Here is a 25797-nt window from a genome sequence, read left to right on the forward strand (position 1 = left end):
ACACAGGGACCAATAGACTGAAAGACAGTTGGCTGATTTCGGCCTACAAGCATGTCTCTTAGCAGGTGCCATTTTGGGATCCTTATAAACACAGCATAATATTATGTTCATGCACAGGACGTATTACTCTGCGAGGCTCCTGACTACAGTAGCTGTAATGCTCCTACAATCCGTCAAGCGGTGCAGCTTCGTAACTTACCAAAGTCATACTAAAACATTTTGACAGATTTTTCAGGGCCATGTATCACATAGAATCAGTTCGAGGTCAGTAAGCACAACCAGAATTGATACATAAGGCGTACCGGATGGTACCGGAAGGCGCACTGTCAGTTTTTTGAGAAAATTGAAGGATTTTAGGTGCGCCTTATAGTCCAAAAAATACAGTACTAACTTTAATGTAGATGAGGCCATCTCTGACACATTACAGGCAGCAGTCCTGCCTGTAGCCACAATAACTTGTAACCACACAGCACCTGTACAGGATAGTTTTTGACCTTCAAAGGTTCTTTGTTGATGGCTTGCTTTAGGGAAGAGAGGGCGCATTAGGATCTGGAAACAGTGGATTATATAAGACTCAAAAAGCAGCTATATAGACACTGAAATTCTAAAAAAAAAAAATGTTTTGCAATTAAATAATATAACAGAGTAATATGCAAAGGTCTTGAGCCACCACTTATTTCTTTATAATTTGCTTCCAAAGAGAGTTTATTGTATTTTTAATATGCTCTTGAGCAACTGTTCCCCAGTTTTTCTGATGGTCTTTCAGAGTTTTCTTTGGACATTTGCTGCTTTTTCACTTATTTTCAGTCCAGTCATTGTACGTGACCATTTTCAGAAGAACCTCTTAAAAATCCATTTAATACTGATCTATTACTTTCTAAAACGTTACCCAAATCAAGGGATCTAAAAGTGTTGTGTCTAAACATGACAGGAAACAAACGAAAAGAGCTCATTTTAAATTGGATCTTTAGGTAGATTGGAAAGACAAAAGTGGCAGGCCTGAAAAAAAAACAGAAAAGAAAAATAAAACAATCATACAACCAATTTTAAATCAGTACCTTGAGGCACTTGACTACTAGCAGCCATTTACACACATGTATACAATTTGTTTCTGTGGCTGAAAAAACAGAAATTGAGAAAGATTAACAGTCTGGCAGCCATAAAATAGTATTTTTACACCAACAAGGTGTTATCAAAAACTTGGCATATCTTGGCATGACATACAATCTTGTGGAGTGATTGATTTGAAGTTTAGGGTTGATTTAAGGTTGAATTGCCATCACTGTACATCTGTATGTACAGAAGGAGTCAGGAAAAAACACTGTGTGGAGGCTTTTTCATGCATTCAGCTGTTGTATTTCAGTTCTTGTGTTTGGGATCTTGTCAAAATAAATGCAGAAACGTACAGTCAGATTTGGATCTACATGCAATGCCATGATTAGTAATATCTTGCCAATTCTCCCAAAACACTGCCAGTGCCATAAAAGCACACCTGGATAGAAAACACACAGTGGAGCACTATCAGTCATGGACAGGTATCCCCAGAGTGCAGACCGCAGCGTTATTAAAGCAGTGTGGGATCATCTCGACGGAGAACAGAAAAGAAGGCAGCCAACATCCAGAGAAGAGCTTTGAAAGTTCTTCAAGAAGCCTGGAGAATTATTCCTGAAGACTATTTAAAGAAATTACAAGAAAGCTTGTCATCGAGTTCAGGCTGTGCTGAAGAATAAAGGTGGTCATACCAGATATTTACTCTCAAGCTTGTTAGAGTTGTACAGCCTCTGGCTTTGCCTTATATAACGTATCTTTATTTATGTTTGCACATTTTATTAAATTGCTGAACCTCTGCCAGTTTCACAGCAAAATACAAAGAAGTGAGGGGTGGCTCGAGATTTTTATGTGGTACTGTACACTTACCATCACTTAAGGGAGCTTTAAGGTTAGGACTTACTCTTACTGTAATTCGTGAATACATTAACATCCTTAAAATCATGCATAATTAATCCATAATCAGCCTTTTCATCCATCCATGTTGAATTTGTGTAACACAGATACCCCATCTGCACCCTGTGAGTGTCTTCTAGGGGATTTTCTGTCAGACATGTTTTCTCTTTATGCCCTTCCTTTTTTGGTTAAAACATAAGGCTGATTTGGGACTATGCTATGTGTCCCCATTGACTACAATGGAGACATACACTCTGTATACACTATATATAATGCTCAAAGCACTGCTGTGCTGTCAGTTTGCTAGCATGACTGTACAGTCTTGTTCCACAGTGTTGTTGCAAAGTAGGCAAAAAAACCACTTTGCTTTTTGTGTTACCTTGATCTCAAATTGATTTTGTCAGTTTTTTATCCTCATCTAAGAGTACAGTTATTAATAGCCGATAGTTGTCAAGGTATTACCTTCATTGAAAGAGAATTTATCCAAATTGAATCTGACAAACTACTAAATTTTTACCCTCAAAGAGCCCATTGAAGTTCTGGAAGAAAGTTGGTTCTGACAGAGCTAGACTATAGGATCAAATCAGCAACACTGAACATGTAAACAACAACCATAAGTAAAGCAGTCATCCTGAGAATACCCTTTGATAAACAGACTTTCATACAGGGCTTCAAATTTATTAGTTCTGCCATCTAGACAAGAATGTTTATATGACCCTGGAATCCTTCTGGAATTGTAAGCCAGATGGTAGAAGAATAAGGTGTGCCCACAGCCGTGAGTGTCTATTAACCCTTACCTTCAAAGTGCATCACAACGCCACTTTCAAACCAAATTACTAAGAGGTGTACTTGGAAAACACCTTGTGATCAGTGCACCCTTGGCACCTTTATTCAGGACTTCCAATCTATGGAATGGATTGCAAAGTAATTACACAAGGATCACAGGAAAGGAGACTGTGCATAATCCAAATTTCAATTAAAGCTAATGTTTAAACATATAGTAGTTCAGGTTGGCCTTGAGAATTAACAAGCAGAAAGTAAATTTTTGCTCATTCTGGAGTTCAGATGGACATTGGGGACAACGTTTTACAAATTACTGTGAAATAAATAGAGACTATGACTTGAGAAGGGATCTGACCATGACCTGTTTCTGTCTGAGGAGAAAACTCTCCCTTAGATAATTAGCATTCATGGACTGCTTGAAAGGTTCCCTTCACTTTCCATTCAGTTTTCTGACCTGCTCCAACAGGTCAGCATGACCTCTAGCAAACCTCTTCACGATCACATTCATCACTGCATACTTGAAAACCCTTGGCACATTAGTAGCTCCGAAAAGCTGACCATCTGCAACTCAGTTTTTTTAAAAAAAATCAATTTCCACAAATTTACCATCTCAGTTAATGGCTGCATTATTTTAACCTTAAGTATATCATGCTGTAATACTGTGTTTTTGTTTTAGTCGTTATTTTCAATGTCTTTTCTCATCTTCTGGTTACTATGTTTTTGCGTGTCCATTTGTTTCTTTAGTAATTTATAATTGCTGAGTTGATGTAAGTTTCTCTTTAACTTTTGTCACATACAAGGCTTCAGTCACAATTTGCTTACTGGTTGCTAGAAAAAATTCTCTACTCCCCAGCTGACAAGCGGTGGCTGATGGTCGTTAGGTTGAAGTATGATGCTGCACCAGAAACATCTCCTTGTGATTGCCTTGGTCACTAGCAGGTGGCAGAAATGGAACATTCTCTATTTTCGCAAAACGGAAACAGAGAATGTAAAAGTATGAGTAAACGTTTTGTCGTACTGCTTCAGCCAAAATGTTTGAAAAAGCGCAACTTTTTCTTTTAAGCCAAATGGTCTCCTGTTTTGGTTTATGTTGCAATTTTCACAGCTTCACAACAACTCAGAGAGTAGATGTCAACTGTTTGCAGACAATTTGGCAACTTCCATGCAAACAATGGGCAACTGCTGCAATCCACTAGTGATCAAATGCAAGAAGGTTTTGGGTGCAGCAGCATATATTTTTTGTAAATACTTTTTATCAAGCACGTACCAGTTACTTCCATGAAAATTTGCAGTCTTTAGTTGCTAGGGAGACATTAACATTTGAATTTAGCCCCAAAGCTATATAGATTATTGCAACTGTGGTGTTTACAGGTCATTTTTAGTTCTAAAACGTGAAATTCGAAGGCATGGGATCACAGTTTATTACTATAAACATTTAACACACCAGGTTAATGAACAGTTGTTTAAGGTTGTTTAGTAATGCTGTATAAACAGATTGCTAATTATCTGAGCAAAACTTGCCATACTATGCCATAGACATAGTACGTGAACTCACAGTTTTCTTATTGTTCAGAACAGGTGTGAAGCAATTATTTTTAACACTTGCCACTGACTCTCAAATTATATTTCACTTCTGGGAACTTGTATGAAACAGCAATGTAAGCAAACCCTAGGCCCGCACACACAAATACACACGCATGCGTTGTGTTAATGTTTCCTCTGTTCTCCTCTCCCCTGCTCTGGCCTCATCTATTTTAATGCAGTGAGAATGCTGATTGGACAAGATGAACATTTAGACAGGGTGAAAGGAACAGCAGCTTGCAATTTGTCACCTTCTCACTACTTTTTAGTAGTTGAAAGAGATGATGTGGAGAAGGGTTTGACTGGAGAACAGATGCAGAGATAAAAGCGATGCAACAAAGGGAAGAAGACAGTGATCTACTTTCTTCCAAGTGAAAATTGAAACCACTGTCTCATTAACTCTGGAAAAGTTTAAGAATTGCTGGTGAGAAGTAACTTTAACACCTTTGGACAAGTTGCAATAAGTGGGAAAAGAGAGCAGATCCCTCAAGTTTGTCTCGACACCCTTGCCAAATCAAACCAAAAAAACGTTAGATTTTTGTATAGGAGCAATAGCTAAAAGAATGTCGAATAAAGTTTAGCTCAGACAATATGGCAGGACAGATCATTTCATGTAACTCTGACCCGCTTTCAATTTAAGTTGTCAAAAGTTGTCAAAAAGTCTGCAAATACATAAGGCCCCTTATGAAACTGTACGGCAGGAAATGCTGTTAATAATTCTCATCATTCACAGCTATCTCTCCTTCTCACACATACATTGATTCACCCCCTTACCCACCCAGTATCTTTCCTGATTTCAAAAGAGAAACCGTGCAGTTGTTAACAAGATTGAAAAAAAAATGTTAAGAGTTGTACATCATTGATTTACACATGTACTTTGTTTAATATGAGAGGACTTTTTATTCAAAGAATGACTCACCTCAAAGGCAGCCTGAAGTGCTGCTTGCATTTCAAAACAGCTGATTAAACCCTTGAATTCCCCTTTCTTATTATGTGTGTGCCCGTGCTTTTTGTTCTGTCTGGTTTAGGCTACAGATCCAGATCTGGGGGCAAGCGGTCAGGTCCATTATCGGCTCGTCAACCACCAGGGGCTGTTTTCCATCAATGCCACTGGAACCATTACAACTGCAGTGCCACTGGACAGAGAGGTGAGACGAAGCTACAGATTCTGTTCCTAATTAGTTTAAGGCAAAGCAGACAACTGTAAACGGTAATAGTATTTTTATGACGTAACTCCACAAATGGGAATGGCTGAAAGAATTGTGTTTTTGGTTTGCACATCCATCTATATGTCCCATTCTCTTACATTTGATCTTTTGATGATGTTGGAGGAGTTTTGTCAAAATCTGGCATTAACATTCCCTTGGAGTGAAAGATGAACTGCTGGGCTGAATAAACTGTCAGTGCAGTAAAGGTACACCTATCCAGATCAACTGAAGGGCCAGCAGCTTCTCTTGGATCCTGGGCCAGTTTTTTGCTGAATTTTTTTTCCCCCCCATTTCTTAACGACATGACTTTCAGAAACTATTCATATGCTGCAGACTTGCCATTCAGGGCTAATGCTTGTTCTTTTGTCCTCCAGTTGTCTAGTTGGCTCAAATTTTTTAAGGACACACTGCACATCATATCAAGATATGACATGTTTTCAGCTAATATTTTGTTATGAATCATCTTCTTTGTGCAAAAATAAAATATTTTGCCTTTCAAACTGTGTTTTGTTGGCATTTTTTGTAGAAAAACAGTTTTTGTTCCTAATAATAAAGTGCATAAAGAGAAGTTATGTCTAGACACTACAATGGATCATTCCAGTAGTTAGGTGCTGCTTTTATGCTAATATAGGTCTGTAACAAACGAACCAAAAAACATTCCTTTTGAAAATGGTCAGTTACAAGAACTGGACTTGTGTGCAAAAGAAGCCAAAAAAACACCTTTCTGAACTGTGCTAGAGAACTATTGCTCAGAACTATTGCTTTTTAAAAGCAAAATGTAAAGAAAAGAGGAGTGGTTGAAGAGTTTTGCACAGTACTGTCAAACAATATAGTGGTGACATATCCAGCAGCTCAGAATTAAAATCTGGTTGACATGAATGCAAACTGTAATTTGGGTGGTTGGTGGAAGAAAGCTGTGAGAAAGTAATTCTTGTTTGTAGCTTTGTTAATGCTAAATTTTGAATCTGTGTTCTCCTGAAGGTTAAAGGCCATTACTATCTCACGGTTGAAGCCTGGGATGGTGCAGAGAATCCACGGCGATCCAGATTAACACTTCGTGTCACTGTTCTGGATATAGACGACAACAGCCCAATATTCACCCAACAAACTTACAATGTCAATCTACCGGAGAACAGCCCAAAGGGCACTGTTATATTACAATTAAAGGTAAGTGTTTGTAAAGAGGAACAGGTGGGTTTGTAGCTTAGGCGTTTAGCGAATCAAACAAAAAGAAAAAAATCCGTAGTTCATTGGAACTTTTATATCTAAATTTTTGGTAAAGTGAAAAAGTTCTCCAGTGTAAATAAGGCTTTGTTGCAAACAAAAACTTACTGAAACTAGATCATGACAAATAAATCATCTCTGCTGATGCATTGGTTGGTTTTAGATTAATACAGTTATATCTGAATCAGCAGATAAACAGTGCAGCAAAGAAAGATGGGGGTGTTTTTTGAGAAAACTACCTGCATTATAAAATGTAATTTCTTCAGCAGATAACTCTGGCATGTATTTTTTACCTGAAGAAGATCCAACTCAGTGTTGCTCACAAGTCTTTAAACAAATGAATGGATTCCTAAAGGAACTGTTCTATATTGCTTATGCTGTTTTTATGTGTGTGTTAATTGTTTGTACTGCCCTACCAGCCATTGATCTAACCAACGATAATTTCCCAGAACAATTGTTTTTTTCTGTTTGTTTTTAGTGTATTTCTGAGAGCAATCACACAGCTTATATGTTTATATGTTTCTTAATTAAAAATCACTTTTTCTTGTGTTCTCAGTGTTAGCGTTATCATTTAAATCTCTATAGCACTGTAGAGGTTTAGAAGAACTTTTTTTTTATCAAATCTTAGCACTCCTTAGCAAAGACACAAATTGCTGGTTTGCATTTATTTTATATACAGATCAAGCTAATATATGTTTAATGTCCTTAATAATGTTCTTAATAAATCCCTTTATCTTAAAAATTCCCAATGATGTCAGTCTAATTTAATGTTATTTGTGCACAAATTATTGAAAATTATATTTATGCTGCATGCAGTGATAGAACATTGATAGTTTGATAACACTTGCAGACACGCTGCACACTGCAGCAGAATGTGAGATAAAGCTGCACAGCTACACTTTAAAATTATTACATAAGATATGGACCACCAGCTGTAATTTAAAGGTTACTACCACAGGCATTTCTGACAACAACACAACACAGATCTAATTAAACTGTTATAGTGTGTTACAAGCAGGTATATGTGGATTCTTGTCCTACTGACAAGTATTAGAAATTCACATTGCAGTGATATTGCTTTCCTTTCCATGTTCTCTGTAGGCGACAGACGCTGACCTCAACTCCAACCTTACTTACCGAATCAGAACCGAAGGCTCGGACCAGGATATCACTCAGCTGTTCCACATCGACTCCAGAACAGGCGAGCTTTCAGTTCTCAAGGTTCTGGACTTTGAGGCTCTGTCTGAGTCAGAGCCCACATACACGTTCACTGTAGAGGCCCTGGACACAAAGGGAAACATGCCTCCTGGACTAGCCTCTGTTACAGTCAGAATAATGGTGAGTGCGTGGGTATGTGTCTACAAGCTAGTTTCTCTGTGTGGACAGAAAGATGGGTAATATTTTCTACTCTTTTAGTAAAGTGTCTTTAGTTTGAAGAAAGGTAAACTGGCATTATGATGTAGCAGGTATTGGAAGATCATTATGCTTTTTGGTGGGGGTTTAATAAATGAATAATGAATGAAAATGGAATATGGAAAAGGCAAGCAAAGCATTTTCAGTCAGGAAAATAAAAAAGACCAAAAAAGCATTTTAGAACCAGCGTGTGAAAATACAGTGTGGTCTACATTGTAAAATGGCAAGTACCAATTGGCGGACACAACTGCTAACTTGCCATCCAAGTGGCATCGGCAGCACTAGAATTGATTGTTGCAACATCTGTTTGGTGTAGAGTCCAAGTGGCAACCTTTTGGGCTGAAAAAAAGCACCAAAAACTGCATTTTTTTGAATGATCATTTGACACTCACTCCAAAAGAGAACTATATAGTAGCAGTCACCATAGCTGGTTTTCCCTTTTTAATCAAATATGTGGAGGAATTCTTTTTAAACCCATCTGTTTAAATCATGTTAAGTCTTACATGTATTGGAGCAAGGCTGCTTTGAGTGTTAGATGGTTGCCAGTTCCTACTAGTTCAAATAACTAAAGTATTGGTGGCTTTTGGATCATTTTAAATGTAAATATCTAACAAATAATATGGTTTACTGTGTGATTAATTATTATACTAACAGACCTCCCAAGAAGTCTGTCCTCCAGTTTTGGTGAGTAAAATTTGGGTATTTTATTTTTATGCTCTTATTAGCAGGTATCTGTGTCTGTGCAATGCACCCATAAAGTCTATGGATGCGACTTGCTAATCATCTTTGCTAGTGTTAGCAGATAACTTAGCATTCCACCCTCTCGTCCAAATACGGTCCCTTCTGGCTCCAAAAAACAACACAGTGATGCTCACAATCATACAAAAAAAAGGGTTCACAAACCAATTTGTGATGAAACAAGTGGTGCTGCCATATACCAGAAGAAGCACATGGTGGACTGCTGTGGGTGGATACACTCAATGTAAAACAGTATAAATATAGGCTCAAATATATTGTATTGCCCAAGGTTTTCACTCGTCTGCCATCACATGCATATAAACTTGAGTGACATCACATATTTTAATTCATAAGCTTTAATATAATGTTGGCACATCCTTTGCAACTATAATAGCATTAACTCTTCTGGGAAGGCTTTCGACATTGTTTAGGAATGTATTTATTTTTTACCATTCTTCCAAGGTATTTCCAAGGTTTGACACTGATGTTAGACGAGAAGGCCTGTGTCACAGTCTCTTCTGTAAATTATCCTAAAAGCGTTCTGTTGGGTTGAGGTTCCCAAACTGTTCCCACAAAGTTAGGACCATGAAGTTGTCCAAAATGCATGCATTTATTATTGAAGCATTGAGAGTTAATTTGACTGGAACTAAGGGCCCGAGCTTAACTCCTGAAAAACAAACCAACACCATAATGCCCCCTCCACCAAACTTTACACTTGGCACAGTGCAGTAAGACAAGTACCGCTCTCCTGGTAACCACTGAACCTAGGCACATTTGTCAGTTTGCCAGATGGAGAAGTGTGATTTTCTACGGTGTGATTTCTTGATTTTATACACCTTTGGCCATGGAAGTGAGTGGAACACCTGAATTGAATTATTTGAATGAATCGGTGAGGAAATATACATAAGTGTGCTGAAGGTTTTACAATAACCTTTGACTAGACAAGGTCCATGCCTATTAACCTCTTGCTAGTGATCATGATTGCATACTACTCTATGCAGAGGTATATAATGCTCAAGCCTACAGTGATCTGGAAACTGCTGGAAACACCAGTGTGATCGTCCACAGTGAAACAAGTTTTACATCACCATGGACAAACAAAGTGATGAATTAGAAAGAAGTCCCTATCCGGTGGTTCAGTGATGACGTGAAGAATCCTACTTCCGGGTCTAAAGTAGTCTGCGTTTAATATGGCTTTTGTGTTGTTAACATGTTTAATGTTTTGTATTTTCTTCTATTTAATCTCAAAAAGCTCCTAAAACAGTCAGTGATCACTGTTGACCTCCCTCGGCTTTTATTACCGCTAATCATTTATTTAAGCTCAGTTTTTAAAACCTTAGGATGTAACTACAGCCCAGCCCATGCAGCAGTATATGAATGACTAACCTCGTATTGTGGATGGATTATCTCAGTTGTTCTCCTGGCTGGAGTTTGGTCCTTTTACAGCATCCTGCCATGCGATTACATTTGTTCCTGACCACCAAGAACACTCACGTTAACTTTTATTGAGTGGAAAACAAGTTAGCTTGTTTATATTATGCTAACATAGCTGTGTCGCTAGCGGTCACGTAACACATCATTATATACCAGCTAGCCCAACTTCAGTAACCCTACAAACGTCACTGCTGTTTAGTTTTCTTTCTTCATTTATGCTGGAAGTGATAGCAGAGCTGTACGTTTTAATTTGTTTCCAAAACCCCGCAGTCAGGACATGCTATATTGTATTTATATAGAAGCTAGCGAGCTAACTTCCTGCTAACTTCTAACTCCGTTAAATGTCATAAATTCCGTTTTCATGGATGCCTGGATGTTAAACTCAATTGTTATACCTGGTAGAGCAGAATGCTGATCATTTTATTAAAGATGAAAGACTTTAGACAGTTTTTCAACTCTCAGTAATGCCATAGTGATCGTTTGATATATGGACCTGCAGCGGAGTTTAGGCCCAGACACGGCTAGTGACGTCAGACTTAATGACCGGATTACAAAACAGATGAAAACTTGGACAGTTGGGTGTTCCAGCAGGACAGTGATCCCAAACACACTTCAGAATTGGTTTTGGATAAAGCAGGCGAACATGTAACTGGACACAAAGCTCCAACCTCAATCCTCTTGAAAATTTGTGGACTGTTCTTAAAAGCCATATCTGTGCCAGGAAACCAACCAATTTGAATGAATTATAACATGAAGAGTGATCAAGTATTTAGACAGAGTCATGCCAAAAGGTTGGTAGGGACATTTAACCAAACATTAGTAGGCATGTATATATAAATGCAAGCCTATATGTATACTTTTGACCCTGTGTGAATTAGAGAAAATCCAAAAATAAGTTCAAACTTGTGCACCCAGTTCTTGTCGTTGCTGATGTATAGTGTACAATCATTTCACCCAATGTTGCATCTACTATGAAATTTCAGGAATTTGAGCAAAGTGTCAAAGAGCAAAACTGTACATTTGGTCTTCAACAGCACTGACTTCCTGCCTTTAGCCTTGACTATGTCAGTCTCTTATATACAGTATGTGGTAAAACCTTGTCTTTCATACATAGTTCACAGTATAGATGACTATACACAACAACAGATGTACATCCACTACATTCAAATTCATCTTAAACGTCTACATGCTAGTCTATTTGATTGCTTGACCTTGAACTTCTGTTCAGAGCATGGCTACTATTAGAGTAGTAGATGCCAATATTTATAATCAAGGAAATGCATCAAAGCATCACAGCATCTTCATTTTACACAGCCAAAACAGCACATTGTCTTCCTGCTTTGTTTTTCTTTCCTGTGGTGCTGCTAGACACAGGATCCTGTTGTCTCTGACAGTCAGTGACTATACCAGAGATTAGCATACGAATCTATGCAATCTATGGACTTTAGATTCTGTTATCAGAAACTTTAAAATGACGGAGAAATAAGCTGACAGTTTCTGTGCTTTATACAACATTTAGTTTACATAGTGTGTTTGTTTTGTTTAGTTTTTTTGAGTTTGACTGTGAAAGAAATTTTTAAAAATCCATCATTTAACCAGCCAATGGAAAATTAAAAGCACAATTGTTTTGTGGTGTCCTCACTTTCACCCTTGCTGATGTTTTCCAGTACTGCTGATGCCTGCTGTGATTAAAGCCCCACAGGTTTTCATGAACACCCCATTTATTCTACTCACCACAGCATTTGTTCTATTCAGAGATAAATTAGAATCCAAGCCAAAGAAATAAAATAAACTCAGCATAAGCAATAGATTATATGCACTACTTTTCATATATATATATATATATATATATATATATATATATATACATATATTTGCAAATTAGTAATTTGCTGTTATTAAAATTTTCAACATTTCAGGAACTTCAAGGAAACAAAAAGCATTTTGGTGCAGTGTATTTTAAAAATGCTAATGCCGTACCGTCTCTGTGTTTGTGTTAAATCTCTCTCCAGGACATGAATGACTTTTCTCCAGTATTCAGCCAGTCAGTGTACCGAGGCATGGTTGCCCCTAATGCTGTCAAGGGAACCATCGTAACCACAGTGATGGCCAATGACTCTGACCCTGCGGTGAGCATTATCAGATGCAGCTATTCAATCAAACTGTTTCACAGCCTGCTCCTCAAATTGTGTACTGGAATGATGCAAGATAATGGTGCTTGTCTTCAGTCAGTGTGTGTGTAGGTGTGTTTTTAACGCATTTTCACTTCTTTCTCAAGTGGAGTATTTATTTTTTTTTTATACCTCAGTGTGTCACAAGGTGAAATCTCAAGAGAACATTTAATGCTGAGCATCCTTGTTATGTAGACTGCTTTATTCTGGTTGTTGTAAAACGAGGTTTAGCTGTTTAATGTGAGTCTGATTTATGTAACTGTAGGTTAATAAGGTGATAACATGCTCATACAGAATTCTCATAATCGGCAGTATGTGAGAATACCTCACGAGGCTTCATTGAATCATGCAGCGACACTGGGAAAATCACTTTTTAAAAAATATTAGAAACAAAAATAAACCAGCTGATGCGTTTGCGTTTAATTCACAAAACAGGTGTTTATGAAAAAGCACTGGGAGTGCTTTTATTTTGCATTATTGCTCAAGATGCCATGAGCTTATTTTTCCCTCCTCCTTCTTCATGCAGGATCTTCTACACCAGCAGTGTTGTCACATAAGCCTCTTTAAAGCACTGTTGCGCATGCTGCTTCCTGTGTCAGCTGAATTGCTTCATACTTTAGATTTAAGCATGAGAAATTCTCTTGGGTCAAAAAACAACATTATAAAGTCCAGGCTATATGCTATAAAAGGACCTCCCCAGTGCTCAACAAAGGTACTAAATAGCACCTTGTTTGAGCGCTGGAGCCTATAATATTCATATATCTCTGTGTAATTTCCATTTATACCCTCCAGATCTAAAGTATACCTCGAAAGTACAAATACTTTCAAGAATTTATCAGCATCGGGTTTTGCTGACTCACTCTGAGCTGTTGTGCAAGAAAGTGTTACATCAATGTAGACAGTTGCTGAAATACTGCTCGCAACAGCAGTGCTTCTGCAAAAGTGAACTCAGATTAGAGCGTTTGATGGCTGGATTGAAAAATGGCTGTTTACATAATTAAAAATATCTATTTTGTCTGTCTGGAGTTTCTCTTTAACTTCCCCCGTTGCCCTTACTCTTTCAGCATTTCAGTGTGAAAATATGACCTTAGCGGACTTGTCATTGTTGTTTTTTCGCTGGTGGATTTACAGCCTTAAGGGAGATAAAGTGAATAAAGTGTGTATGACAAGCAAGACATGTAGCAAGAACCTTTCGTCCCCTGAGAATAAACAGAGGGCAGATATACTGTATGACTTTTAGCCAAAGGAGCAACTTTTGTTGCTGTAAATGTTGTTCCTCAGACCATGACATAGACAACATATGTAAGGATTATAGTGAAAACATTTTTTTAAAAAAGATATAAATGAACTGCTTCTGTCACATATTACAATTTCTGAAAATAAACTAGCAAAAGCACCAGTTTTATCACATTGTCAGCGCGTATTTTTAAAGTTCAAGGAAAGCTTTAAACGCAGAGGTCTAATTTGTTGGTGTGTTTATTTTTCCTCCTCAGAATGGCACAGCTATTTTTTTCCTCGCTGTTGAATCTTGAGCTCATTAAAGAATACGGAGTATTTTCTTAAAATATGTGGATATTACAATGTAAATGTATGTATTTCCTGACATTTTGTGTCAAATCAGTCATAGTAACTTATGGCTGCTCATTATCAGCAACAGTTAAGAGATTAATTCACGACCATTTGAACCGCATTTATTTAAAGTAATAAATGATATGTCTTATAACGCTCACAATTATTTCTATATAGAGACTTAACATTTGGATCCCTGCTAATTGCTTTAGATATTAAATACTGCAAAACTCATTACATAGCCATCACCACACTATTTAATTACAGTTCAGAAGATATTAGAAAGAAAGAAATGGTTTTCCAGAAACCATGCGTGAGGCATTTCATCCTATAGTTTTTTGTTTAATCAACTTCAAGTTTTTTATTTTTTATTTTAATGTTTAAAATGGATATTATTCTGTTGTCATCATAGGGTACTCCAGCAGGTTTAGTACGTTATAAGGTGGACCAGGAGGCGTATCCATACTCAGCCAGTATATTTGGCGTAGAAGAACAGACCGGACGTGTGGTTACCAGAGTGAACCTGAACGAGGAGCCGAACATGAAGTTCAGCGTAAGTGTGCACAGAGGTCTTTTTTAAAAATCAATTTTTCTTTTTTTTCTTTTTTTGGTAAAACACAATGAAGATGACTCAACTTTGCACTTGAGTCATCTTCATTGTTTTATTTAAAATCGACTGTGGTGTATAGAGGCAAAACTACAAATATTGCATCTTCATCTTCAAATTATGGATGTAACTGTACTGAACTGCTGCTACATCAAACCCATCATTACAAGTCTTTTGCAGTATTTTTTGTTAAAACCCTGAAACCAGGTTTTACATTTGTGAAGTCACGGCCCACTCGGTCCTATTCAATAATGCCTATATTTCATTAAATGTAGCCATTGCGTAGTGAGTGTTTAATTGCATCATCTTACATAACAGCGGTTGTTATTTAGATAACATTTATCCTGGTGACCTTCTTTTGGCTTTATCGTATGGATTCTGGTATTCAGTAGGTGGGGGCGTGGAACGACATCATACAAAATAAGTCAGAATGATTAGATTACTAATTCCAGATTTGATTTGCTTACATGTAATTCTTATGAACAGGGGACTCTGAACAATTCCCTATCCACTCTACAAAATATATTGCAGCAGCTTATTAGTTTCAAATCTACCTTCTCCCAGCTGTATTCCTCAATGGGCCTTGCTAATTTCATCTTTTCATTGGGCTTTAATTAACACAACAAGGATTCAGCATCCTCTGAAGATATCGCTCAAGGGACTAATTCTACCTTGTTTGCTCCAATAACTCAAACAAAATGAACTAGTCCAAAACTGAGTACAATATTTGGCTTATGACTGAGATAAACCTTGTCTAATGTACTCGTACACAGTAAAGACACAGTAAAGACGGTTTAAATGATGTGCAGCTAATTACTACCCAACTCGCTTGCCTAAAGACACCACAGCATTAAAAAAAATGAATTTGGTGGGCAATTCAGCGTGCGTAAGCAATTGTGCAAAGAAACCAATTGAAATCCTCAGTCGGAAGGAAAAAGTAGTTGTGATGAGAATCAGCAAGCCACTTAACTATCACATGTCGCAAGTTCCCAACTGCTAAAGAGTTATTTATGCATGTAGCGGTTTCCTATTTAAAACACTAGTTACTGTATGAATATAAAACAGGATGCATGAGCTGTAGCGTTCACCTGACTAAAGGAGACGAAGGAAACACAATATTTCAGTGTGTTGATATTTAAGGTTGGCCCTCATTAGGAATCCTTTGGGCCTGGTTAACAGCAGTTAGCCCCCCAATTAAATGAAGAATAAAAGCCGAGGCAGGAAAAGTCAAGCACACCAGTGGGACACACACCCTCTCTGTTCTTCAAATCCCATCTGAATCATGTGCAGGAAGAGAAAAGTACAATTTATTCTGGTTTATTGCGGGGCTGTCACGCATTGGCTACATCCCATTTAGCGAGCGTAAATGAGAGCGGCGGCGGCATCAGACAGCCATCTCGCAGGGGCGTGGGTATCAATGGCGTGGTGATGTTCTGGCTTTGTCTATATTTGTTTGACAGCTGGTGGTGGTGGCATACGATCATGGTGAGCCTGTAATGAAGAATACAACTCTGGTAGAGATCACAGTCCTTCAGCCCTCTGTTATCCCTGTCTTCACCCGGGAAGAATACAGGTATGTGCACATACATACACATTACCATTGTTTAAATTAAATGTCAGCCTTTTTTTCTTACAATACAGTATGATGACATCAGGCTGGTAAATGGCGTCACTAGTATGTGACACCAATACCAAAACAATGGATTTGTATCCGGTTGTTCAGTCTGACGTCACTAGCCGTGTCTGGGTCTAAACTCCGCTGCAGGGTCCATATATCAAACGATCACTATGGCATTACTGAGAGTTGAAAAACTGTCTAAAGTCTTTCATCTTTAATAAATGATCAGGCGTTCTCGCTCTACCAGGTTGTAACAATTGAGTTTAACAATCTCAGGCATCTCATGAAAACGAATTTTATGACATTTAACGGAGTTAAAAGTTTAGCAGGGAGTTTGCTTGCTAGCTTCTATCTAAATACAAATAGCATGTCCTGACTGCGGGGTTTTGGAAACAAATTAAAACGTACAGCTCTGCTATCACTGTCCAGCATAAATGAAGACACGAAAACTAAACAGCAGTGACGTTTGTAGGGTACTGAAGTGGGGCTAGCTGGTATATAATGATGATGCTACGTGGACGCCTAGCGACACAGCTATGTTAGCAAATATAAACAAGCTACTTTTTTCCACTGATAAAGTACGTGAGTTTCTGGTGGTCAGGACTGTACGCATGGCAGGATCGTTAAAGGACCAACTACCAGAGAACACTGAGATATCCTCCACTACGAGGTTAGTATTCAATGGCTGCATGGGCTGGGCTGTAGTAATCTAGTTTTAAAACTGAGCTTAATAATGATAGTATAAACCGAGGAGGGCACAAGGATCCTGACTGTTTTAGGGCTTTTTGAGACAAATAGAAGAAAATACATAACATTAACATGTTAAACACAAAAGCCATATAAACCAGTATTAGACCGGTTAAGATTCGTCGCGTCATCACTGAACAACCGGATAGCTTTTTTCAGACTTGAGGACCGCAATGTTGCTTTTGTGCAGCCATTTCCCTTGTTGCCAGGTTTCAAAAAAAACATTTTTGTTTTGATTTTCATGAGAGCTGATCACATGAGTCATGACGTCTGTTCTCGTCACATTTTCGGATCACATCACTGGGAATCCCAGACGAGTAGAAAAAAAGTATCTGGTACCAGGTACTATCACCTAATGTAAAACTCTAAAAACCGAGTCGAGTCAAGCAGAGCCGACCCAAGTAGGTACTAGTGGTGTTTTTTATTAGTGGAATTGTTGAAAAGCAATAATCGCAATATTGTATTCCTGTGGAGCAAGAGGCAGGCACACATCTCAGTTTCTCACAGTTAGCTGAATAAAAACATAAGAAATGCTGGATGGCACTCTGTTGTGCCTCCCAAGTAAGATGAACAATTTGTTTCTTGTTTGGCAAATTAATGAAGTGCATTAATTTAACGGGTGATTAGAATATAGGAAAGAAAAACTATAAGGTGGAGAACTGAATTAATTTTCCCTGACAGATTAAAATCCAAAGTGCTTAGTAAGGTTCAGCCACATTTCAGCATGGACCTCTATCCATCCATCCATCCATCCATCCATGAATGATATAATCCTGAAAAATAATATTGTAGAGCATCAGGAAGCTTTTCTGGTGACTGTTTTCTCAACTCAGATGTTCTGCCACATAATAACACAGAAGGTGCTAAATCTGAACAGCATGATTGATGTTTGCTGCTATAATTCAGTTTTGATTAGAAGTGAAGTGATGTGCTTTACTGTGCTGAAATTCTTCACAATAACTTGAACAAATTTGGCAAAATTTATCTTGCCAAAACAAATATGCATATCGGCATCAACATATAAAGGTGAGCTTTCCGCACTTGTATTTCTATGAATTCTGCAAAAGCTGCTTACACTCACCTGTTTTGCAACAACACTAAGCCACACACTATAATTAGCTACCACAGAGCATGCCTGTTTCATCTTTGAGGAGCAGTGTTATGTGTTTGATAACAGTAATTTTGTCATCAGCTAAAGGACAAAACTCATCCACAAGAGTCTGTAAAAGAATCAACCTTACACCGTTTTTAAATTACATTGTGTCAAAATATTGACTCATATTCAAGTCATAAAGCAACAGTATGTAATTTTGTCTCAACAAAGCGTGTAATCCATCTCCTTTGTTTATAGAGCTACATACTCTAACTGGCCACTTTATTAAGTGCACCTGTTCAACTGCTCATTGACACAACTATTTACTCAGCCAATCAAATGCAAGTTCATTGCATTTAAATGACCTCCACAGTCACCAGATGTCAATCGTGTGTAGAGCAGGAGTAGAGCACCTTTGGGATGCGGTGGAGCAGGTGGACATTCACATGATGAATATCCACAGACTGCGTGTTGATGTCAGTTCAGCATGGACCAAAATCTCTGAGGAATGTTTCCAACTTTGTTGAACGTATGCCACAAGGAATTAAGGTAGTCAGAGGTCCAACCCCTGTACCTGCAAGTTCTACCTAATAAAGTGTGAGTTTAAATGTCTCTGCACAGGAGATTTAAAAGAAGCAAAGAGTAAATATATTTTTTAAGACAGCAATTTTTCATTCACTCTGTCAAGCGAAACCCAAGAGAACCCGGCCGATCGACGCCCTTACCTCATCAGCAGACACAAATACACACTCATTCTCAAGTCGTCACCACAACTCTTTCAGTCGGTGCTCGTTTTGTGAGGTCATGGTGTCACCTCAGGTTTTCTTTTCCGTAATTGGCTGTGGTATTGTCCCATAATGTCTACCTATTATCCTTTTTTTTCCTCTATTTTGATCTGTCATTCTTTCTAACTATTCCTCATAAAAATTGTTCTCCGTTATCCTGGTTTTTATCAGCCCCGTTCTATGTCTGTTTGTCCCCTCATTGATGTTAGAGTGAATGAATTGCTCTCTTTCCATTTGCTCTTTTGTTATGCTGGCTGTCAGAGACAATATCGAAGACATCAGACTGGAAAAGTGAAAATTGCAGGAGAAGATGCTTTTAAACATCATATTTTTCTAAGTGTTTCAAATATTTTCACGTCACTGGACTTTCTGTTAACGCTTGGCAGTGCGAAGGGTAGTAATACTTCGTATTATTCTTTTATTCACTCTTGCATATTTTCTTTTCATTTTAGTTTCTTCGTCTGCCTTCATCATATCTCAAAGCGATCCATATTTTTCTATGCAGAATATGTGTAGGCAGTTGCAGTGATACAACTCACTTTTCAAGTGGCTGACAATACCAGCTGTCTCCGACACCTCAATATTCAGCACTTAAAAAAAAAAATCAAACCTTTGATACTGATTATGTAAAAGTATATCTGTATTGACATTAAAACTCACTTCAAAGCTCTTATCTCTCTTTATTCAAACACCGGCTACCGCGAGTTTGCGGCTAAATGTTTCAGAATATTGTAATTGCAACATTAACGTGTCAAATCCGACACACGTCTTACTTGTACAGATCACATTTCAAGACGTCAAGGTTTGTCTTTCACGCAGAGTAAAGCTCTTGTCTATTTTTAGGGGAAAGGGTTGGAGGCAAGAGAGAGAGATGTCATATAATACTGCATTTATGAATATGTAACATAGCTTCCAGCTAAAAGAGCGTGCACGTGTCTGTGTGAGCGTGCACTTTTTAGTATTTTTCTGTATTTGTTAATCATCACACAGTTCACAGTATTTGCATGCATCCACACATTGTTGTTCATGCACATTAAAGTCCCTTCTTGCACGTCTGTCTTTGAATGTGTCTGTGCATGTTTACTATGTACAGTATTTTAATGTGTTTGTGTGTAAAAAACAGCATTGTGTGTGTGCGTGCGTGTGTGTTGTTGCAATTCCTTGTCGTATTCACACAGTGTACACTGTACCAGCTTTGAATTAATTATCCCAGCTTTATAGAATAAAAGCTTACCATTGTACCAGTGTGATTTTGAGAGCTAGCTAATGCAGCTTAATGATTTCGCATGGTTTCAGCAGACCGGCTTCCAGGCATGGCCGAGTCTGAATTAGTAATATTGATTCCTGTAACGAAAAAGAGAGTAGCGCTGAAACAGGGCATCTGTTAAAAGTGACTTGTTGAAATTTCCTCTTTTCCTCCCAACATGTTGGAGTATTTGTTTGATTTGGTCCAGTTATCTTTGATTTGAGACTTTTAGAAAACCCTGTGCATCAATTTACATTCTTATACTGTAGGGGATCATAAAATTTGACTTGTAGTATCAGTGCACTGAACATGCATTAAGGAGCTTTCAGTGAATTTCCTGTTTTTGGTGTGCAGTCCTGTTTAGGCTTAATAAATACAAGACAAAAAATATAAAAGAATCAGTTTAATGGCATCGGTTTATGTGACACAACATCCGAAAACAATGTTAAAGTCCAAAACTGTTATTTATGGTGTACTTGCTTCCTAAAATGTAAAAGTTCCATATTGATATGGAACTTGTCTATCTTTGTTTATTTTCTATCAGGGCTGTCAACGGTAACGCATTAACGTGATTAAAATCTTTTACGCAATTAACCCATCTGGAGCGCAGAATGACTCAAAATCCATGAAATGTCTCTGTCAACGCATTTTGGGCAATTTGTCCAAAGTTTGTCCATTCTGGGCTCCAGATGGGTTAAATGCATTCAGTAAACATGCAAATAGAGAAATATTCACCTGCATCATGTTTGTACATTATTAAACTCATAAAAGCTAACTAGTTTTATAAGTAACCATCAGCCAAAAGAGCGTTATTAGGCTAAAGTTGGTAAAGTCAGCATCATCACTAAGGGGGGGCATTGCTGTTACCAACAATGTGGCTGTGCCGAGCAGCTTTCACATCATAGCCAAGTGATTTGCTGGACAAAGATCTGGTGCAAAATAGTGTGTTTATGCAACAGAAAATATTCCATAAATTACATTTTTGAGATGTTGTTTGGAGAGGTGTACCACTTTAATTGATTTCACACAGCCTGACAAATTTCCTTTGGAGTTGGGGCTGTATTTGCAGACAACAAAGTTAAGACAACAAACACAGGAAATAGTGAAGTGTCCTCTTGTTCTTGATTTTGTCATTACTTGCTTGTTTATGTGCACATTTAAGTTTTTTTGTCTTTCTGTGTCTTTGCCCAGCTGTTCCTGTGCTGGGTCACATATGTGCAAAAAAATGTATGGTAGAAATGCAGCTGTAAAAGCCTCGGTAATATGTGTCTCAGTTCAGTTCTCCAGCAAACTGCTTCAAGGGCCATGCAGGTTGGTTAAATCCATACTGGGTGAGCAATACAGGACTTGCACCCCACAGTTTCACCCCCAGGAGTATGTATATGTATATGTGTACTGAAAAGGTCAGAACTTAAACCTTTTATACTCTCAATAAGCTAGAACCATAAATAACGCTGGGCTTCTCGTTTGGAACTGTTCAAAACAAATATTCAGAAGAGTTCAAAATGCTTACACATAATGCAGTTTTTCAGCATAGCTAACCAAAGATATGTAGTTTTCATTGAAATGATGTCTTCTTATTTAATAACATCAGAAACTAGAGTTGAATTTTCACTGTATTTTGAAAATGTGAATTATGAAAAAAAAATGAAAACAATGTCTTCATTGTTTTTCTGGATGAAACAAGGTTTGTCTGAAGGGGTGTATTAAAAATACAGCTGCAGATCCACACTTGCTTGCAGTATATTAAGACCAAAAACAAGTAAAGCTTTGGTACTGTTTGCTGTTTCTTCCTCCTTCATCTAATAAAACCTTTAATGAGCCAAAGAGGAAGTTTTGTTAAATCGTTGTAGCCACTGAGTGTAGAATTGCGAGGAGAAATTCTCCCCTTCCCCTCTTTTTCTCGACGTAGTGCCAACCTTGCACCTGCAGAATTAGTATGCAGTCAGTATCATGTACACATGAATAGTTATCAGCACCCAGTGGCAATTATCAGCATGAGGCTAAGTGAACAGAAAGAAAATATTAGCTTATCAAAGATTATTGAAAGCCCTCCACTCATCTGCTTGTATATGTGTGTGCAGTCATGTGTGTGTCCATGCACGCAATTGTGCATCTGTAGGTTCAGCCCCCCACCCCCACCCCCATGCCATCAAAATGCCTCATAGCTCGCTTGCTAACGAATCTAATTAGAAAGTAGGGAGACACATCTGAGAGCTTAAATGCCTCTAAACATCAAAGCTTAGTTTTTAATTTTTTAAAAATTGATCAAAATGGCTGCATGTTGCTTTATCTTACACTGAAAAAATGTACTTTGAACCGACTTAAAAAATGACTCTAATTTATTACAGCTAAATGTGTTAGTTTTACTCAGACTATTCAAATTTGACTGAAAGTGTAAATTTGTATTTAAAATAAGTCAAAAATATTTATCTTTCCAGAATCATAAATGTAGATTGAAACAAACTCAAAAGATAATTTATTCTAAAGACCTTAAATCAGGGGTCCCCGATCCCAGTCTACGAGAGCAGGTTTTAGGTGTGTCCTTGATCCACCACAGCTGATTTAAATGGATAAATTACCTTCTCAACATGTCTTGAAGTTCTCCAGAGGCCTGGTAATGAACTAATCATGTGATTTAGGTGTGTTGACCCAGGGTGAGATCTAAAACCTGCAGGGACACCAGCCCTCGTGGACTGGGATTGGGGACCTCTGCCTTAAATCTTTTTTTCACTTTGGTAAAACCTGATAGTTTGAGTGAGTTCCAAGTTAATTTGTTCTTTTAATAGTTAATTGAAGCACTCACATTTTTTTACAAGGAAGTTCTTTCAACTTCTTCTTTAGTCAGTGTAATAAAATACAATTTCTACTTGCACATAATGGAAAATTGGTTTCTTATTGTCTGATTCAAACATACTTAATAACACTTCATAAAAATCTATTTTTTTCCTTAAAATTCACAAACAAAAGCTTTGGTTTTGCAAAAAGATGATTTTTTTTTAAGGTAAAATCAAGATTTTGTCACAATGAACTTGCTGGAAATAAAGATAAATTCTCTTTTGAAGGACTGAATTTATTCAAACAAAGGCTCCCTTTTATGTACAAAAAATACAATAAAAACGACAAAATAAAGCACTGAACAGTTGCTAAAGAGAAAGGGGGAAAAAAAAACCACTTCCCAACCCCCACCCACACTCACCAAACCCATGAAATGAACATCTCACCTTTAAAACATGAGATTGGTCAGCCCGTTCTCACTCCCGAGGCGTAACATTCCGACGATTTGTCACGTTCCTGAGGAACGCCAAAGGTGACCTTCCGCGTTCTTATGCTATGCGCCAGGTTAATGGGTGAAATCCAGTAGAATGATGGTCCCGCAGTAATACACGTTCCAGCCATGTATTCCAACCCTAACCCTAACTTTGTCCCTAACCTTAACCACCACTTTAATGACGTTAAATAGTGTTTTCCAAAGTGATTTAAGTAAAATGAACAAGCGTGTAGATAGTGTATCCGAATACATATAAGCTATCTATGCTCACACGTCTCTTTGGCTGATCCAGTGCTTAGAGCTTGACACTGAGACTACAGACTCAGACATTTTCTTTGGTTGTGTCTCCAGTTTTTGAACAGTTTGTCTCCAGAAAAGTTTTTGCAGTGCATTAAATGTTTACTTTGAGGTATAGTGAAATAAACAGTTTCAAACCAGAAATCAAACCAGAAAGATCAATTCAATTCAACTAAATGACACGGATGTTTCACTTTCTTCAGTGAACGTCTTTACAGTGATGGAGATGAGACACTAGACAATAGCAAGCAACTCAGTCAGGCTGTTTTGTCAGCTTGTCAAAACGGATGCATAGGACGCTGCGTGTTCAAGAATCAAAGAGCTGTCTTGTTGAAGTTCTTGCAGACGCCATAGAGTTCAGCAACGTTCGGTAAATTGATTGAGTGTTACAGCATCATGACTAAAGCTTTAATCTTGCGGTCAGAAGAAGAGATTCTTTTTTCTGCTCCTCCTCGGTCCCTCTTCACATAATAGATGCAGCTGCAGAATACAGACAGTCGAGTTTTTTGATGCTTTTCTTTGTAGAGCTGACAATCTGAATGGAAATTAATCAAACTCTATTTCTGTATCTTTCATACAAGTTAAAATTTTCAGGACGGCATTTGTGGTTTTACAAGTTGCTTCATGGTTCATTTTCGAATGCAATGCTCAAAATAGGTATTCTCCTTTGGACTCGAGTTTAAATATTTATACAGCTTTTTCTCTTTGACCATTTCAAACAGCTCTTCTGCACGACAAATTAAGCACTGGGGTGTGCAATAGTTAAGCCTTAGAAATCATTAGGTTTACAAACATCGTCTGTCGTGCTAAATGTTTTATTGTTTACAGGGTTGTGCAACGGCGGACGAACAATGATGAAATTGTAACTCAGATTTTACAATAAACAAAGCAAACACAGTCTAATACTATAAAGTAGTGTGCGAAAGCTTTGAGCCACCTCACATTTCTTTCTATCTTTTGATTCCATGGAGCCAGACTTTCCTGCAAAGTTTTCTTGAGCAACAGTTCTTCAGGCTTTCCTAATGTTTTTCTAATTTTTTTCTTTGGACATTCGCTGTTTTTTTTGTTGTTTTTTTTAACCTTCCTTGTGTTCAGTCCAGTCCTTGTCCCTGACCAGAGGTAAAGGTTTTTATCTGTTAACACCAAAAAATGAAAATCCTTACCTACTCCTACATAATGTTCATGTCTCCCTCATCCGATTTTACTCCCTTAAAAACATCTTAAAGTGTTTTGTAAAAACCTTAAGCTAAAATATACATATACGGTCCCAATCAAAAGTTTAAGACCACTTGAAAAATGGGAAAAAAATCATATTTTGCGTGGTTGGATCTTAACAAGGTTCCAAGTAGAGCTTCAACATGCAACAAGAAGAAATGGATGTGTAGCCTGTTTCAGTTTAAGCGTTGTTTTCAATAAATTGCACGCTCATGAAAATGTTTCGTCTCACTCCCATTTCTTCTTGTTGCATGTTGAAGCTTTACTTGGAACCTTCCCAAAAAGTTGATTCTGTTCATCTGGACAGTGTTGGTCAAGTTACTTAAAAAAAGTAATGAGTAACTAATTACTGGTTACTTCTCCAAAAAAGTAATCCCGTTACTTTACTGATCACTTATTTTCACAAGTAATTAGTTACTTAGTTACTCTTTAAAAACATGAGATACACAACATGAATAGGTCATAAAACAATAGATCTTTCAGCCCAATTCTACTTTTTCTGCATAACCATCATATAAAATGTAATCAAATAAAAAGTCTCTCTTTTTTTTTTTATTGAACTTTTAATTGCAAAGCAGGAAAACAGCAGTCACCAGCATATACAGTGGGGCAAAAAAGTATTTAGTCAGCCACCGATTGTGCAAGTTCCCCCACCTAAAATGATGACAGAGGTCAGTAATTTGCACCAGAGGTACACTTCAACTGTGAGAGACAGAATGTGAAAAAAAAATCCATGAATCCACATGGTAGGATTTGTAAAGAATTTATTCGTAAATCAGGGTGGAAAATAAGTATTTGGTCAATAACAAAAATACAACTCAATACTTTGTAACATAACCTTTGTTGGCAATAA

The 25797-nt window shown here is 37.6% G+C and overlaps 1 protein-coding gene and 1 long non-coding RNA gene across 2 annotated transcripts in view; one reads left to right on the forward strand and one right to left on the reverse strand.

Annotated features, from left to right (window-relative positions):
• Positions 1-25797, forward strand: part of LOC120737965 (protocadherin-15-like) — a 230699-nt gene that overhangs the window by 133647 nt on the left and 71255 nt on the right. Inside the window, exons 21-26 of the mRNA XM_040038931.1 lie at positions 5337-5456; positions 6498-6683; positions 7842-8078; positions 12338-12454; positions 14478-14618; positions 16133-16245. Of these exons, the coding sequence (XP_039894865.1) occupies positions 5337-5456; positions 6498-6683; positions 7842-8078; positions 12338-12454; positions 14478-14618; positions 16133-16245 (914 nt within the window). The remainder of the gene's footprint in view (positions 1-5336; positions 5457-6497; positions 6684-7841; positions 8079-12337; positions 12455-14477; positions 14619-16132; positions 16246-25797) is intronic.
• LOC120737967 lies at positions 189-25105 on the reverse strand. Its single transcript, XR_005696881.1, has 3 exons — positions 25095-25105; positions 10969-10974; positions 189-386 (listed from the first exon to the last, which is right to left on the reverse strand). It is a non-coding gene; the product is annotated as an uncharacterized LOC120737967 (long non-coding RNA).

Source organism: Simochromis diagramma, unplaced genomic scaffold (assembly GCF_900408965.1).
Source record: "Simochromis diagramma unplaced genomic scaffold, fSimDia1.1 OVJJ01000402.1, whole genome shotgun sequence".
Classification (NCBI taxonomy): Eukaryota; Metazoa; Chordata; class Actinopteri; order Cichliformes; family Cichlidae; genus Simochromis; species Simochromis diagramma.